We start from the raw sequence: 13,485 nt of genomic DNA, 5'->3' as shown, positions 1-13,485 counted from the left end.
GTGAGAGCCAGGACTGAGATCTAGGCAGTATGGCATCAGAGTCTAGGCTTTCCTGCCTGGAGATACTTTGGATTGTAGATCCAGTCTTGCTGGATGTTGTGGGGAGAGCTTTGGTCATTTGACTTTTATGGAGGAAGGACCTTTATTGAGTTGAATACAAGGGATATGGGGTGAATGACAGTCTGGAACATACAGACACATTCCAGTAGTTCATTTGTAATGAATGACCATGGTATAGATGGAGGAGTTAAAATACCCTGTGAAACACGGGTTGCTCATTGTATCTAATAGCATCCTTTCAGTTCTAGAGCCAAGTATTTGGTTTATTCTTCAAGATTCAGAAAATCTTGAGATTTTCTCCGTTTATCTTTGTTGACAGGGTAGAATAGGGGTAATTACAAGGCTAGTAGGTTTCAAGAAGAGATGTCAAGAGAACTGTGGAAACAGTTTGCCAGGAAGGCAGTCCTGATAAAACAAATGTTGAAGTATGAAGTAGTGCCCAGGACCACGCTGATAACATGAAAAGTGACAATACAGTGTGAAAGTGGAGGCAATTAAGGGTAGGAGAGAGAATGGTCTTCAGGTGATAAAATAAGGAAGGGAGGTTTGTGTTTTGGATGGAGAGATGAAGCATTTCTAAAGGCAAAAGAGAATCAGTGGAGAGGGTGTCCAGGCATGATAGTTGAGCGATATTTTAGAGAAAGTGATCAAATGAACATGTTTCCCCCCACCAGGCTTATTAGGAGTAAGACTGTTAAATTCAACCATATGTTGTTCCTTTTCTCGCCTCCCAAATGCACTGTACATCTTAAAACATGCAATAACTATTGAGTGAATGAAGTTAAGGAGATAGCTTTGGAAAAAAGCCCCCCCCCCCAAGACATTTTGAGATAAAGGAAGGTGAAAGGTGTGAAATTGAATTACCTGTATGGTTAAGGCCTTGTGCCGAGCAGATGTCAGTGATGGCCTGAGGAGGTTAGGAAAACAGGAGTTAATTAGGGATGAATTGTATGTCATCGCCTCACCTCTTACCACATCAGACCAACCTTACTCCATCACAAAGAGGCCATTCGATGTAGCGAACTATCTTGAAGCTTGGATCCCGAGGAATGGTTTCCTAAGTGGAGCTTCTTAGCAGTGGATAAGGTGAGGCAAATCATGACATTTCAGCATCTGTCACGTGGTAGATAGAAAAGATCTGCATCTGCTCCTGTAAATACAAAGACGTGGCAACAAAACTGAATTCGGGGTAGGATCAGGTGATTTTTTTACCATAAATATTTCTGTGTATAAGGAGGGTGACGGTGCTTCGGGATCCCAAAATGAATTATGTAAGCATTCCTTTAAAGCCAAGGCTTTAAACGCGGCGCCTTCGGCTTAGTTACACGGAGAAGGCCTTCCGTGGGTCTCAGGCAGTGCCGAGCTCCTGAGCGTTGCTTCCCAGCTTCAAATCCAGGGCGCGCGGTCCCCGCCCAATCATCGGGCTCGTGTCCGCCCTGTCCCTTCGCGCCGTCCAATCCAAAGCAGCCCCTGAGTCCACCGTGGCTCCGCTGGTGCTGCGAACAGACGCAAACCCGAAGGGCGCGCTGGGCGGCCTCCGGTGCGCAGGTTAAGCGCACGCGCAGTTGTAGTGCTTCCAGGACGTCCCTTCCTCGAACCTTCCGCGGCGATTTCGCCGCGCGAAGCAGCCATCGCAGGTTCGGTGAGGAGGGTCCTCGCAGGTTCGGTGAGGAGGGTCCTCCCAGGTTTGAACGTGCGGTTCAGCGGGATGCAGGCGAATCCATTTTTGGCTGGCGTTTCGGCCGCCTGGACGGTGGGGTAGTGACGGTTGGACTGGAGTCGGGAAGGGGGCGCACGCTTCCCGGTCGGGGCTGCGGGCGCGACCTGGAGACGGGCCGCAGGGCTCTTTTCAGCGGTTGCACCGACCGGTCAACCACAGTAAATTCCGCTGAGTGGATTTAATTGGACGTCTCTGTGTTTGAGCTTCTTAGCCAACCAAGAGAGAGCGGCTGTGAAAAGAAACGAGCTTTGGTTTTGGGGAATCACATCCTTGTATCTTCCTTCCACAACGTGACTTCTAAGCAGCAAAGTGCTCTGTTGACCAGAGTTGTTTGTTTTAATGTGCGTGATGGGCGGTTCTGTTTCTCCTTTTTGTTTAAAACTCTGACCCAGGAAATCACATTGTTAACTAAATGCAGAAAGGTCTGTCGGTGTCAACCATAACTCAAATTTGTTTTGGTTTCTGCTAGGCGTCGTTCACATTTCCCTAATACCATCCCTACATTTCTTCTATCTGATTATGAAAAAAAAAAAAAAAAGTGAAATAAGGCAATGATTAATGATTAATATAACTCTGCTTTTGTTTTCTCTTAATTTCAGACTTTGTTTATTAAAACATGAGGTCCTTTTCGAGGTAGTTGTTTGGAGGACAGCTGTTTTTACAACAGTATTTCTTGCCATTACCATTTTGAGGTTATTCTACTGGACTTTTTACTGCTCCAAGATCAACCTTTTCTCCAAATTTCAGTTTTGTGGGTAAAGTTTGTGGTAAGCTTTGAAAAGTAATATACCAAATGCCTACCTGATTATATCTTAAAATGCCAAGAGTAAATGATGAATATTGGGGAAGTTTGACTATGTCTTTTTCCCACAGCATATATCTTTAAATGTGTTTAATTGTACATGTAGCCCTCTAGTTAACTACAATAAATGATATTTTATGTATCTAGGAATGTAATTAATGCAATTAAATATTAATAAAGTCAAATACAAAATTTTGAGGTTACCACTTTAAGGAAATAGCAATAGAAATCTCAAGGATGGCTACTAAGTTCAAGTAGTAAAAGGAAAGATAACATGATATTGTCTTCACTTTAGGTGATGCAGAGGGGTGGATAATGCAATACAAAGAGAAGTTAGGAAATTTTCCCTTTTAGGAAAGCTTTCGGAATGTGGTATGTCTACGGATGGTGTAGAAGAAGTGTAATCCTTACTGGAAACAAGAGACTAGGTACTAGATTAGGAATCTTCTACTGGGTTGTGTTACCCTTGGGCTGATAGCAAAGCTCTGTCCAAGCACTTAACACTGTGTATCATAATTGATAGGGATTACCAGCAACCTGAGGGGAGCTGCCTTACTTATTTTTACATCCCCAGTGCCCAGTAGAGTGTTTGATAATGATTGTTGCAAGAACAATCTTTGCTTAATATCTGAATTTTCTTAGATTTGACTCTTTAATAGGACAAACCCTTTAAGAGTTTGGTATGTATTTTAATGTGGTTTATATATATGTAAATTAACTTAGTAATTACAAGACTAGACATGGGAGGGAAGACTCATGCAATAATTTAGATTAAAAAGTGATGGGCGACAGGTGTTGGGAATATAGAAATGGGTCTTTTCAGATCCAGAGATATATTTGGAGTTAGAAGCATTAGAATTTGGTAACTAATTGAAAGAGCAAGAAGGATCAGATGGTCCCAGGTGTCTGTCTGCTTGTATAGCAAGAGATTATGGATAACAGGAAGAGTGGGTCAGGGAAAGGTAATGGATTTGGTTTTATATTTGTTCGCTTTGCACTACTTGGGAGGCATTCAGAGGTAAGGTAGATGTCAAAGAGCCATTTAGAAATATGAGTGTAGATTTTAGGATAGTGGTCTGGGCCGAGGTGATTTAAAGATGAGGGAGAGGGTATTAGTGCAGAAGAAAGAATATTCTGGAGCTAGACCTGCCTGGGTGTGAATCCTCTGTTCTCACTTGTATTGTGTGGCCTGGAAAAATCTCTTAATTACCCTTCTTGGCCTCAGTTTCTTCAATAGTAGGGATAATGGCTTTCTTGTGATTTTGATGCAGAGATTAGAGAAATATATCTAGAATACTTAGCACATTACCTGATAATAAAGTAGAGATTATTGTTTGTTAGCTAGATAGCTAGGGGATATAGATTATTTCTTTCAACTCAGTGTTTTCAACTCATAGTCCCAGCATTCTATCAGGTACTGGGAATATATGGGTGAACAAGATAGACATGTCCCCAAGAAATTATAGTCAAAGATGAGGCCACCTACTGTCAATCATTTATTCATTTCACAAACATTTGAGTACCTACTATGTGCTAGGCATTGTTATTGGTGTTAGGAAAGAGTGATAGACAGGCAAGGGATCTGCTCTTATGTAGCAATCTTTTTGATGGAAGAAGACAGAAAAATACACAAAAAAAATAGGTAGTGATAAGTGCAGAAAGAAATGAAAATGATTGTGATAGACCATGGGGCTACATTTGACTTAATAATAGGGGGTCACCTCTCTTAGAATGTGACATTTACATTTAGATGAATGTCAGGAAAGAACTAGTTGTCCAGAGATCTAGAAGACTATTGTAGGCTCCAAGGTAGAGATGGGCTTGGGTATTACAGAAACAAAAGCCAGTATATGGTGAATGAGCCCACTGCGTTAGAAACAAGGTGGCCACTGAAGTTTTCAGTAGGGGTAATGTACATGCTTTATATTTAATGGCTCCTTTGGTTGCTGAGTGAGGAATTGATTGTAGGGTGGCAAGAATAAAAGCATTTATACTGGTTAGGAGGCTTTTCAGTAGGATGGAGTGGTAGTAGCAGAGACAGAAAGATGTAGAATGTTGAAGGGTGTATTTTGGACAAGGTTTGCTCTTAGGAATGGGATCCACCAGTAGATATGTTTTGTGTGGCAATAGTGTTTTATTTCATCTAAGTGGGTTCAGGTGGGGCCTGTAATTTTCAGTTGATCTCAGCTCTTAGAGTCCTGTTATCTGACAGTGTTTATGTCTGAAGGCATTCAGGTTTGAGATCCCTAGTGTATAAGATATACATTGCATGACACAAAATCTGAGATCAGAATCCTGGGTATTCCTAAAATAAGAGGAAAAAGTGTAGAATTAGTAATTTTGGATTTTTCTAAGACTCTTAGCTGTGAAGGGAAGGCGAGCGTTGGTGACAGGAAATGTAAATAAGGAATGGAAAAATTTTGAACATGTTTATAGACGTCAAGAAGAGGAAATAGAAATATCAAAGAGAGGAAAATGCTGGAGCATGATCTGAGAGGAGGGTACTTACATGATAATTGGTGATAAATTTCCTGTGTATTGACATAGTTTGAAAACATTCATTTAACATTTATTGAGGTTGTATTCTGCCCTTATGGGGCTTACATTCTAATATGGTGGTGGGAAACAGGTGAATTGTACAGGATGCAGCAACAGTAGGTTTACAGTTGTGAGTACATGAAACACAGAATTTATTCTTGTATTATTATTTATTAATTGTTGTATTATTTTCCATAAGAACAACTGTAAACCTACTCTCTCCTCCCACCCCCTATATAGCATGCCAGATGGTGCTGAATACTACAGAAAAAAGAAAGCAGGCCAAGGAGATTGGAGTGCCATGCTTAGACTGTGTAGGTATCTGAGGGAGAACTTAACAGGTAAGTAGACATTTACACGAAGACCTGAAAGGTGTGAAGGAGCAAGATGTGAGGCTATCTTGGGTATCAGTGTGCTGGGCAGAGGTGGTAAGAGCAAGAGCAAAAGCTCTGAGGCAGGACTTAGTATGTTTTGGTGACAATAGGGAAGTTAGGGTGGCTGGAATGAAGTTAGCAAGGGAGAAAAAGTAGTAGGAGACAAGGTCAGAGGTTATCCTTGAAGGCCATTGTAAAGACTAACATTATTCTAGATTGGAAACCAGTGAAGGATTTTGAGCTAAGGAGTGACAATATTTGACTTACCTTACAGGGATAACTTTAGTGTGTGGAGAATAGATTAGGGGAGGAAGAGTGGAGACATGGAGATAAGAGGCTATTAAAGTGAGTAACCAGGTAGGAGGTAGTGGTGGCTTGACTAAGGTGGCAGCAGTGGAAGTAGTGAGAAACGGCAGGTTCTGGTTGTATTGTTACAGTATAGCCATTGTCACTTGTTTAGGGATTGCATATAGTTACATATAGGAGTGTGAGTGAGAGGAGTCAGTAATTACTAGTTTTTGGGCTGAGTAACTAGAGAATAGAGTTGTCGTTTTCTCTGTGGGGAAGATTGAAGAGCAAGCTTTTATTGAGAGGGTTGGAATGAAATGAAATCAAGATCCAGGTTTAGGTGCGTGTTAGATATCTAAGTGAAAATGTCAAGTAGGTAGTTGAATATCTGAGGATCAGGAGAGAGGCCCAGCCTGGAGATATAATTTCATATGGCATTTAAAACTTTGAAACTGAGTGCAGTCACTAGAGAGGGAGAGTAGATAGAAGAGATCCGGAAGCAAGCCTCCATTGTGTGGCAGTTCAGGAGATAAGGAGGAGCCAGCCAAGAAGGAAAAGAAGCAACTGGTGAAGTTGGAGAACCCAGACACCTGTGTCTTTTTAAGAGGAGGGCCAATTGCTAAGAGTGATTGTCATTGCAATTGGTGAGAGGGGTTGAATGGAGAGGTGGGCTTCTGACAAGAGCATGAATATTTCATAATCAAGTAAGTCTTGTTTTTTTAATATATGTTTTCATTGGTTTTTAGAGAAAGGGGGAGAGAGAGAAACATCAATGAAAGAAACATCAATCTGTAGCCTCCTGCATGTCCCATACTAGGGATCGAGCCTGCAACTGAGGCATGTGCCCTGACTGGGAATCAACCGGCAACCTCTTGGTACATGGGTCAACACTCCACCACTGAGCCACATCGGCTGGGTTCAAATAAGTTTTGTAGCTCTCTAGTCTTAAAACTTTTTCTACTTTGTAATTAAATTAGTTCATACTACCGAAAAGTTATGCTTCAATGCATTTGTCACTGACCCTAGTATAGTCCTTCATTTATTGTCTATCTTATTAATTGTAGGTCTTTGCCCTTTCAGACTTTAAGCCCTCTCCCTCCCTCTACTGTAGGTTGGTGCAATCAGTCCTTTCTGGGCTGCAGAATGCAAGGTCCAGACTTCCTAATACACCACTTAAGGCTTTTAGGATCATGCTCCATGGTTTCATTTACCATGTTATTTTATACACCCTTTACACTTGCTATTACCACCACACACTTAGTACTTAGAGTGGAGTTTGGGGTCAGACCGGGTTCAAGTCTTACTAATCCTGGGTAAATTGTAGTTAAATTTAGTGTGTGAGTTTGTTTCTTCATTTGTAAAATGAGAATAAATTACTTAAGGTAATAGGTATGTGATAAATCTTAATTTTTTTCCACCTTTGCTCATGTTTATTTGTCATCTTTAGAAGTTCCGGCAAAACTCCCTTTTTTATTGAGCCTTTCCTAATGTAATGTTTTTCTTTTTTTAATCCTCACTTGAGGACATTTTTGCATTTATCTTCACATAGAGCGGGAGGGAGAGTGGGAGGAAGAGAGAGAAACATCAATGTGAGAGAGATACATTGAGTGGTGGCCACCCACATGACCCCAACTGGGGCCGGGGACAAATTGCATCCTAGGTACATGCACTTAGTGGGAACCGAACCCGGGACTCTCTGGTCTGCGGGCCGATGCTTTAACTGCTGAGCCAAATTGACCAGGAATGTAATTATTTTCTTTATTGAATTCTACACAGCCCTTATTACATGATAAACACTCAAATATTTTTGAGATTGAGTAACATTTTCTGAGTACCATGATCAGGGTCAAGTTGAACTAGTGGCTAATATTGGGGAGGTTCTCTATCAGTAACACAGATTCCTTGCCATTGCTTTCTGGACTTAGTCCTTTGTGTACTGCTTTTACCATTTTGCCTAGTTCATGTGCCAAGTATACATTAACTTAAAATTTTTCTTTGAATGTTCTCACTTTGTTATTGTTGTTGCTAATCCTCACTTGAGATTACTTTTCCATTAAGTTTTAGATACAGTGGAGGGGAGGGAGAGAGAGAAACATCGATGTGAAAGAGACACATCAATTGATTGCCTCCCACATGACCCCAACTGGGGCAGGGGATCAAACCTGCAACCCAGGTATGTGCCCTTAACTGTGACTGGAACCAGTAAACCTTCAGTTTGATGCTCTAATAGGTGAGCAAAACTGGCCAGGGCTCACTTTTTTTAATCCTCACTTGAGAATGTTTTTTCTCAAGGATGTTTTTTCTGTTCAGTTTTAGAGAGAGTGGGATTGGGGTTTTTGAGTAACATCTCCTGAGTAGTGTGGAGTACTGAGTACTGTGGGAGGGAGCAAGGGAGAGGGAAAGGGAGAGAAACATTGATGTGAGAGAGCAAACATTGGTTGCTTTCTACATGCGCACTGACCTGCGGTGGGGGATCAAACTGCAACCCAGATAATGTGCCCTTGACTGGGAATTGAACCCTCGACTCTTTGGTACTCAGGCAGATGCTCTAACCACTTAGCAACACCAGCCATGGCTGAAGGGTCTCACTTAGTAAACTATGTACTCATCCTTAACAAGAATCTCTGAAATCAGGAGCTAGATTTTGCTAGTTTCTTTTAAATACACTCTAAAGTCATCTGTATATGCCATCAGTGTTGTCCCTTCTTGGCTTCTTTACTAGATCAGTTTGTGGTAATTCATATTTTTTGCTATAGCAATCCAAGAGTAAATTAAGCTGTGTGTATTTCATTATTATGTTAATTATAAGATAGTTTGATTTTTATAGCCTCAGCTATAAAGTAGCAAAGCATTCTGAGAATTACTTTACCTCAGAATATATCCCTTCATAGTGCTGTTCCAAAAGTAGGATTTTTCCGAAGATTATCAGTTTTCTAAGATTTGAGACTTGTACTCTTATTTAAAAAGTTTTATAGTCATATTTGATTTATAGAAATTTTTTTTGTTGCAGTGATATGGAAGATTTTCGAGGTATAGCTGAAGAGACATTTCCAAGCTTTTTAACCAATTCATTACTTGGTAATAGTGGGATTTTGGAAAATGTCACACTTTCTTCAAATCTTGGCTTACCCGTTGCTGTTTCAACACTTGCTAGAAATAAATCCAGCACTGATAATAGGTAAGAATTGTTTGAACAGAAGATTTTTTTTTAGGTTCATAAAGCCTATAATATACTGATACTTGTGTAAAATTTCTCAGTCAAGTTTGAACTTTTTCTGCATCTGAGGGAAATGGCCACATATATGTAAAATTAATATGGAAAAAGATAAACCTTAATGTCTTTTTCCCCATTCCATTGCCTTAATTAGTGACGGGTGGGCGGTTTTGGGATTGATTACCAATAACCTTTGGTCTACTAATTGTTTTTCTGTCCGTAGTGTTTTGGCTTTGTGTTAGTTCAGCCTTAATAGTGGCTGGTAATTTGAGTTATATGTCTAAATATGATGTATAGAGTTTGCCCATCTTGTGTAATGTGTAAAGTTTGCCCATGCTTAAGTATCTAACCACTTTTCCTTCCTCCCAATCTAACATTTGGTAAAGAGCATCATATTTACCTTTGGAATGAAGGGGTTGGATTAACCTTATAAAAACTCTTTTAGCTTTAAGATTTCTGTTTAAAAATACACATTCTATCGCTGATACATTTCAGTGCTTTGCATGTAGGATGATAGTTTTCAACACTGGGGCTCTATTTGTTTTACCACCTGGTGGTTAGTTTCATAATTGTGCAGGCCTGTGTCACAGTGAATTTTAAATTGCATAATTTAATTATTAACTATTAAAAACAGGTATTTTTGTGTGTAGGTATTCTGATATCCAGGCATCTTATTTAGTAGATGGGAGGTTTTCAGTTCCATCTGAATCATCTCCCAGTAGCCAGAGTGAAGGTGAACCAAGAGAGAAGTTACAGCTTAGCTTCCAGGATGATGATGAGTAAGTTTGTATCTCCATTTCGCTTTCACTGTATTAAAAGTGAGACTCATGTGGAAAATGAAAATGTGATTGCTTCTCACTTTCTTCTCATGAAATTTTTTTTATATTAATCACAAACATTAAGTTTTTAAAACACTTTTTCTGATTCCAGTAGTAATATATACTCATTGAAAAAAGAAAATACAGAGAATTAATAAGGAAGGCAATGAAGTATGAAATCCCACTAACTGGAGAATAATAGCCATTGAGTACATTTTTATTTATAGTCTTACAGACTATTTTCTATGTTCTTTTTATTTTAAAAATGTTTATTTCAGACTATTTTCTATGTAGATATACATGTATATATATATTAATTTGTTTTTACAAAATAGAATTAAACTGTACAGACTGTTTATAACCTTATAAAATTAATACATTGTGTTTATCTTTCAATTGCAATATAGGTGTGTGTCATAATGTTAACGGCTATTCCAAGTTAGGCATTTAGATTATTGGAATTTTGCTATTAGAAGTTTAATGAACTTCTTTATTTATACATACATTTTATATCCCACTTAGGTTATTTTTTTAAGATAAATTTCTAGGGTTGAAAGTGCTAAGTATTTAATTTTAAAGACTGCTAGAAATTACCACATTGCTCTTTAGATTTATGCCAGGTTACAGGTGTCATTTCCATTAGGTCTCTGTGTGAGTAGAGCAGCACTCCTGGCCTGCTTCACATTAGGGTGAACAGGCTGTGCGGGTTGGGGTGGGGGGGATGAGGGAGGGTGTATCTTAAATTCATGTCAAGTGTTTAATGCTTTATTCTGGGCTCCTATTACTGTCATAGCTTCATTCTGCACAGGTGTTTTGTATGCCTTGTCTGGAGAAGAACCTTCTTCCCAGGTGTTCAGTGTCACATTAACACTGTTGTGTAGTTTGTGTGGGTTGAGGATCAAGAATAGAGTACTGCCTGACATGGTCCTCTAACAGACTTTCAGTCAACCCTTTCCTCTGTCTCACCTTCTGCCCTCCTTCCTACTGTAGCCAGGAAAACATTACTGTGGTTGTTTCAGGCAGATTTGTTTTCTGCATCTGGGCCCTTTGTGCTTATTCTGGACCATGGCTTTCTTTTCTCCTGCATTTCTCACCTGCTTTTCAGATAGTAGAATCTGAGGTAAGGTTGGGCTAGGACTGATGACTCTCATGCAGATTGCTTCAGTTAATAGCTGTCCTTACTGGCATTTAATGGACTCCTGGAAATTGCTTTGACATTTTTACTTGAAGCTTATGACTTAATTTAAGAAATTTTTTTGGGCTAATAAAAACAAGGGATAGTTACAGGTTTGAGGAAGTAGATTTTAGGGGTGGTCGTGGTTAGAGTGCCCTGAACTGTCTCTGTTATCCTAAACTTCTAATGGTCACATTACATGCTTTTCTCACGGGTGGGCTTTAAAATGCAAAAGTTAACTGAAGTGTCCTGACTTGTTTTTTATTTATTTCATGTTACCATTTTGCCCCTTTACCCTGCTTTTTTTTGTGTCCTCTGTACCACATTATTTTGTGTCCATTTGTAGTCTTTCCACCTACCCCTGCCCCTTAGTTTATCAGCTTCTATTTGGGGTGAAATTTACCTATATCTGCCTATGAATGTACCTTGGATTAAACTAATGGCTTTTTATGTATTACAGCCCCAATAAAGAGGTGGAGAAACTTGGAAGTAAATTAAGAGTTGGGAGTTGCCATAGACACAGAGGGTTAGAATTTGGAATATATGGAAGGGCTATTTTCATTTATTCTGGCAGATCCAGACCTGGCCCTAGGTATTAGTTGGTCACATGATACATTTGTTGCATTTAGAGGCTTTTTCCTGCAGTTTCGTCCATACCCCTCCTCCTGCTGGTGAAATGGCTTGGTGAACTACAACAGACCCAAGAATTTTGCAGTAGTAGATTGGGAGGAAAACTGTCTTTAAGGAAAAACGTTTTCATCCATACATAAAACAACAGAAGTACATAGAAAGATGGGGACAAGAACAGAGGCAGGGGCTAACAGTAAAACTTTTAAAGCATTTAGTAATTCAGTATCCTTCAAGTCTGTCTTGGTTTTAGAAAGCTGACTTTTCCTCTAGATATAGATTCAGAGATACTATTTGAGAAAGAAAAAAAAAATCCTCAATTTATCATTCAAGAAGCACAGTAGCAATATAATAAAGTATTTGATTGGTAGACTGTCCATCAATGGACCCAAAATGATGGTGTAATCCCTAGGAATACCTACAATGATACCAGTTGTAGTTTCTGACTGGTCCCAGAAATGTTTCTTTTCACTGTATTTACTTTTTTTTTTGAGAGATAAAATACGTAACTGATTAACAGATATTTTATAGATTTACCCACGGTAACTAACATTTCATTATTCTGTTCCATAATAAAAAAAAGTTCTGTCGCTAAGAGAAAGAACCATATAGAAAGTCAACATTTATCAGATGCTGTCCTCAAAGAGTCAGCTTTTCCTGGCGATCTAGCAAAAACAGAAGAGGAGGAGGCGGCTAAACCTGCAGAATCCTTTCAGAGTCAAGATCCATGTGTTAGGGTTTTACCACTGGAACAAGTACAAGGTACTGAAGTATAAGAAATGGTTTAATGTATATATTTGGTTTTCCTTTCTTATTTGTCTGTCTTTGGACTGGTGGTTATCTTTCTCTTTTTTTAAAATTGTTGACAGTATTACAAATGTTCTTCATTCCACCCCTTTGCCTCCTTCCATGGACTGGCATTTATCTTAAGCTAGGATACTTTCAATTGATTTGGTTTGACATTTACTTATTAACACCATGTTTATAATCCTTTATAGGAAAAGGTCTCTTAATCAATCTCTTAATTGTCTCTACTGATTAAGCTGAAATCTCCTTTCCTTTGGAAACCATGTTATCTAATAGCCACAGCACACTTTATATTCAAGACAAGGAGGCTATTTCTAATGTACCCTTTACATTTCTCCCCAGTTAATTTATATTATTATTAACAGTCATTTTTGTTCCTAAACTTATTTTTATAAGACTTATTCTAAAATTATTCTTGTTTTTTTATTAATTTATTTTTGTTACAGATAATTCTCCTTTTTCCCCCATTGACACCCTCCTTCCCATCTACCCTCTCTGCCCCCCAAGTTTTGTTGTCTATGTTCATTGCATACATGCATATAAGTTTTGTGGTTTATCTCTTCCTTCCCCCTCACCTCCTCTTCTGAGGCTTGTCAATTTGTACCCTACCTCTGTGTCTCTGGGTTTGTTTTGTTCATCAGTTTGTTTTGTTCATTATATTTCACAAATAAGTGAGATCATGTGATATTTGTCTTTTTCTGCTTGACTTGTTTCACTTAGGATAATACTCTCCAGGTCTAAAATTATTTTTTCTAAGAAAACCAAGTTGAACACTTTTTTTTCATAAAGAGAACCTGACTATTGTATTTTATTTTTATCTTTTTAATCCTCACTCAAGGATATATTTTTATTGATTTTAGAGAGAGAGAGAAAACATTGATGTGAGAGAGAAACATCGATTGCTTGTCTCCCATATGAGCCCCGACTGGGGATTGAACCTACAACCTAGGTATGTGCCCTGGCCCGGAATTGAACCTGTAACCTTTTTAGTGTACGGGATGTCGCTCCAATCACACTTTGGAATCCTATGAAAAATTGCTTTAAATTAGATATGGGAAAGAAA

At 39.0% G+C, this 13,485-nt stretch overlaps 1 protein-coding gene and 1 long non-coding RNA gene across 12 annotated transcripts in view; one reads left to right on the top strand and one right to left on the bottom strand.

Moving 5' to 3' along the window:
* Nucleotides 1–1,255, bottom strand: part of LOC118618602 — a 40,376-nt gene extending 39,121 nt beyond the window's left edge. For 2 of the 4 annotated variants that reach the window (XR_004957075.1, XR_004957077.1), the window contains exons 1-2: nt 1,047–1,255; nt 925–967 (exon numbers count right to left, since the gene is read on the bottom strand). This is a non-coding gene — a long non-coding RNA (uncharacterized LOC118618602). The remainder of the gene's footprint in view (nt 1–924; nt 968–1,046) is intronic. The other 2 variants (XR_004957076.1, XR_004957074.1) reach the window with 2 other exon arrangements.
* A 1,263-nt stretch (nt 1,256–2,518) lies between these two features.
* The window catches only part of CEP192 (centrosomal protein 192), a 145,797-nt gene continuing 134,830 nt past the window's right edge, over nt 2,519–13,485 (top strand). For 5 of the 8 annotated variants that reach the window (XM_036244946.1, XM_036244950.1, XM_036244951.1 and 2 more), the window contains exons 1-5: nt 2,535–2,547; nt 5,361–5,461; nt 8,793–8,960; nt 9,647–9,775; nt 12,199–12,377. In XM_036244946.1, the coding sequence (XP_036100839.1) occupies nt 8,797–8,960; nt 9,647–9,775; nt 12,199–12,377 (472 nt within the window). In that variant the 5' untranslated portion in view covers nt 2,535–2,547; nt 5,361–5,461; nt 8,793–8,796. Of the gene's footprint in view, nt 2,548–5,360; nt 5,462–8,792; nt 8,961–9,646; nt 9,776–12,198; nt 12,378–13,485 lie in introns of those variants that run through there. The other 3 variants (XM_036244953.1, XM_036244947.1, XM_036244943.1) reach the window with 2 other exon arrangements.

The sequence above is a fragment of the Molossus molossus genome, unplaced genomic scaffold, assembly GCF_014108415.1.
Source record: "Molossus molossus isolate mMolMol1 unplaced genomic scaffold, mMolMol1.p scaffold_m16_p_6, whole genome shotgun sequence".
NCBI lineage: Eukaryota > Metazoa > Chordata > Mammalia > Chiroptera > Molossidae > Molossus > Molossus molossus.
This window is presented reverse-complemented; position numbering and strand designations above follow the sequence as displayed.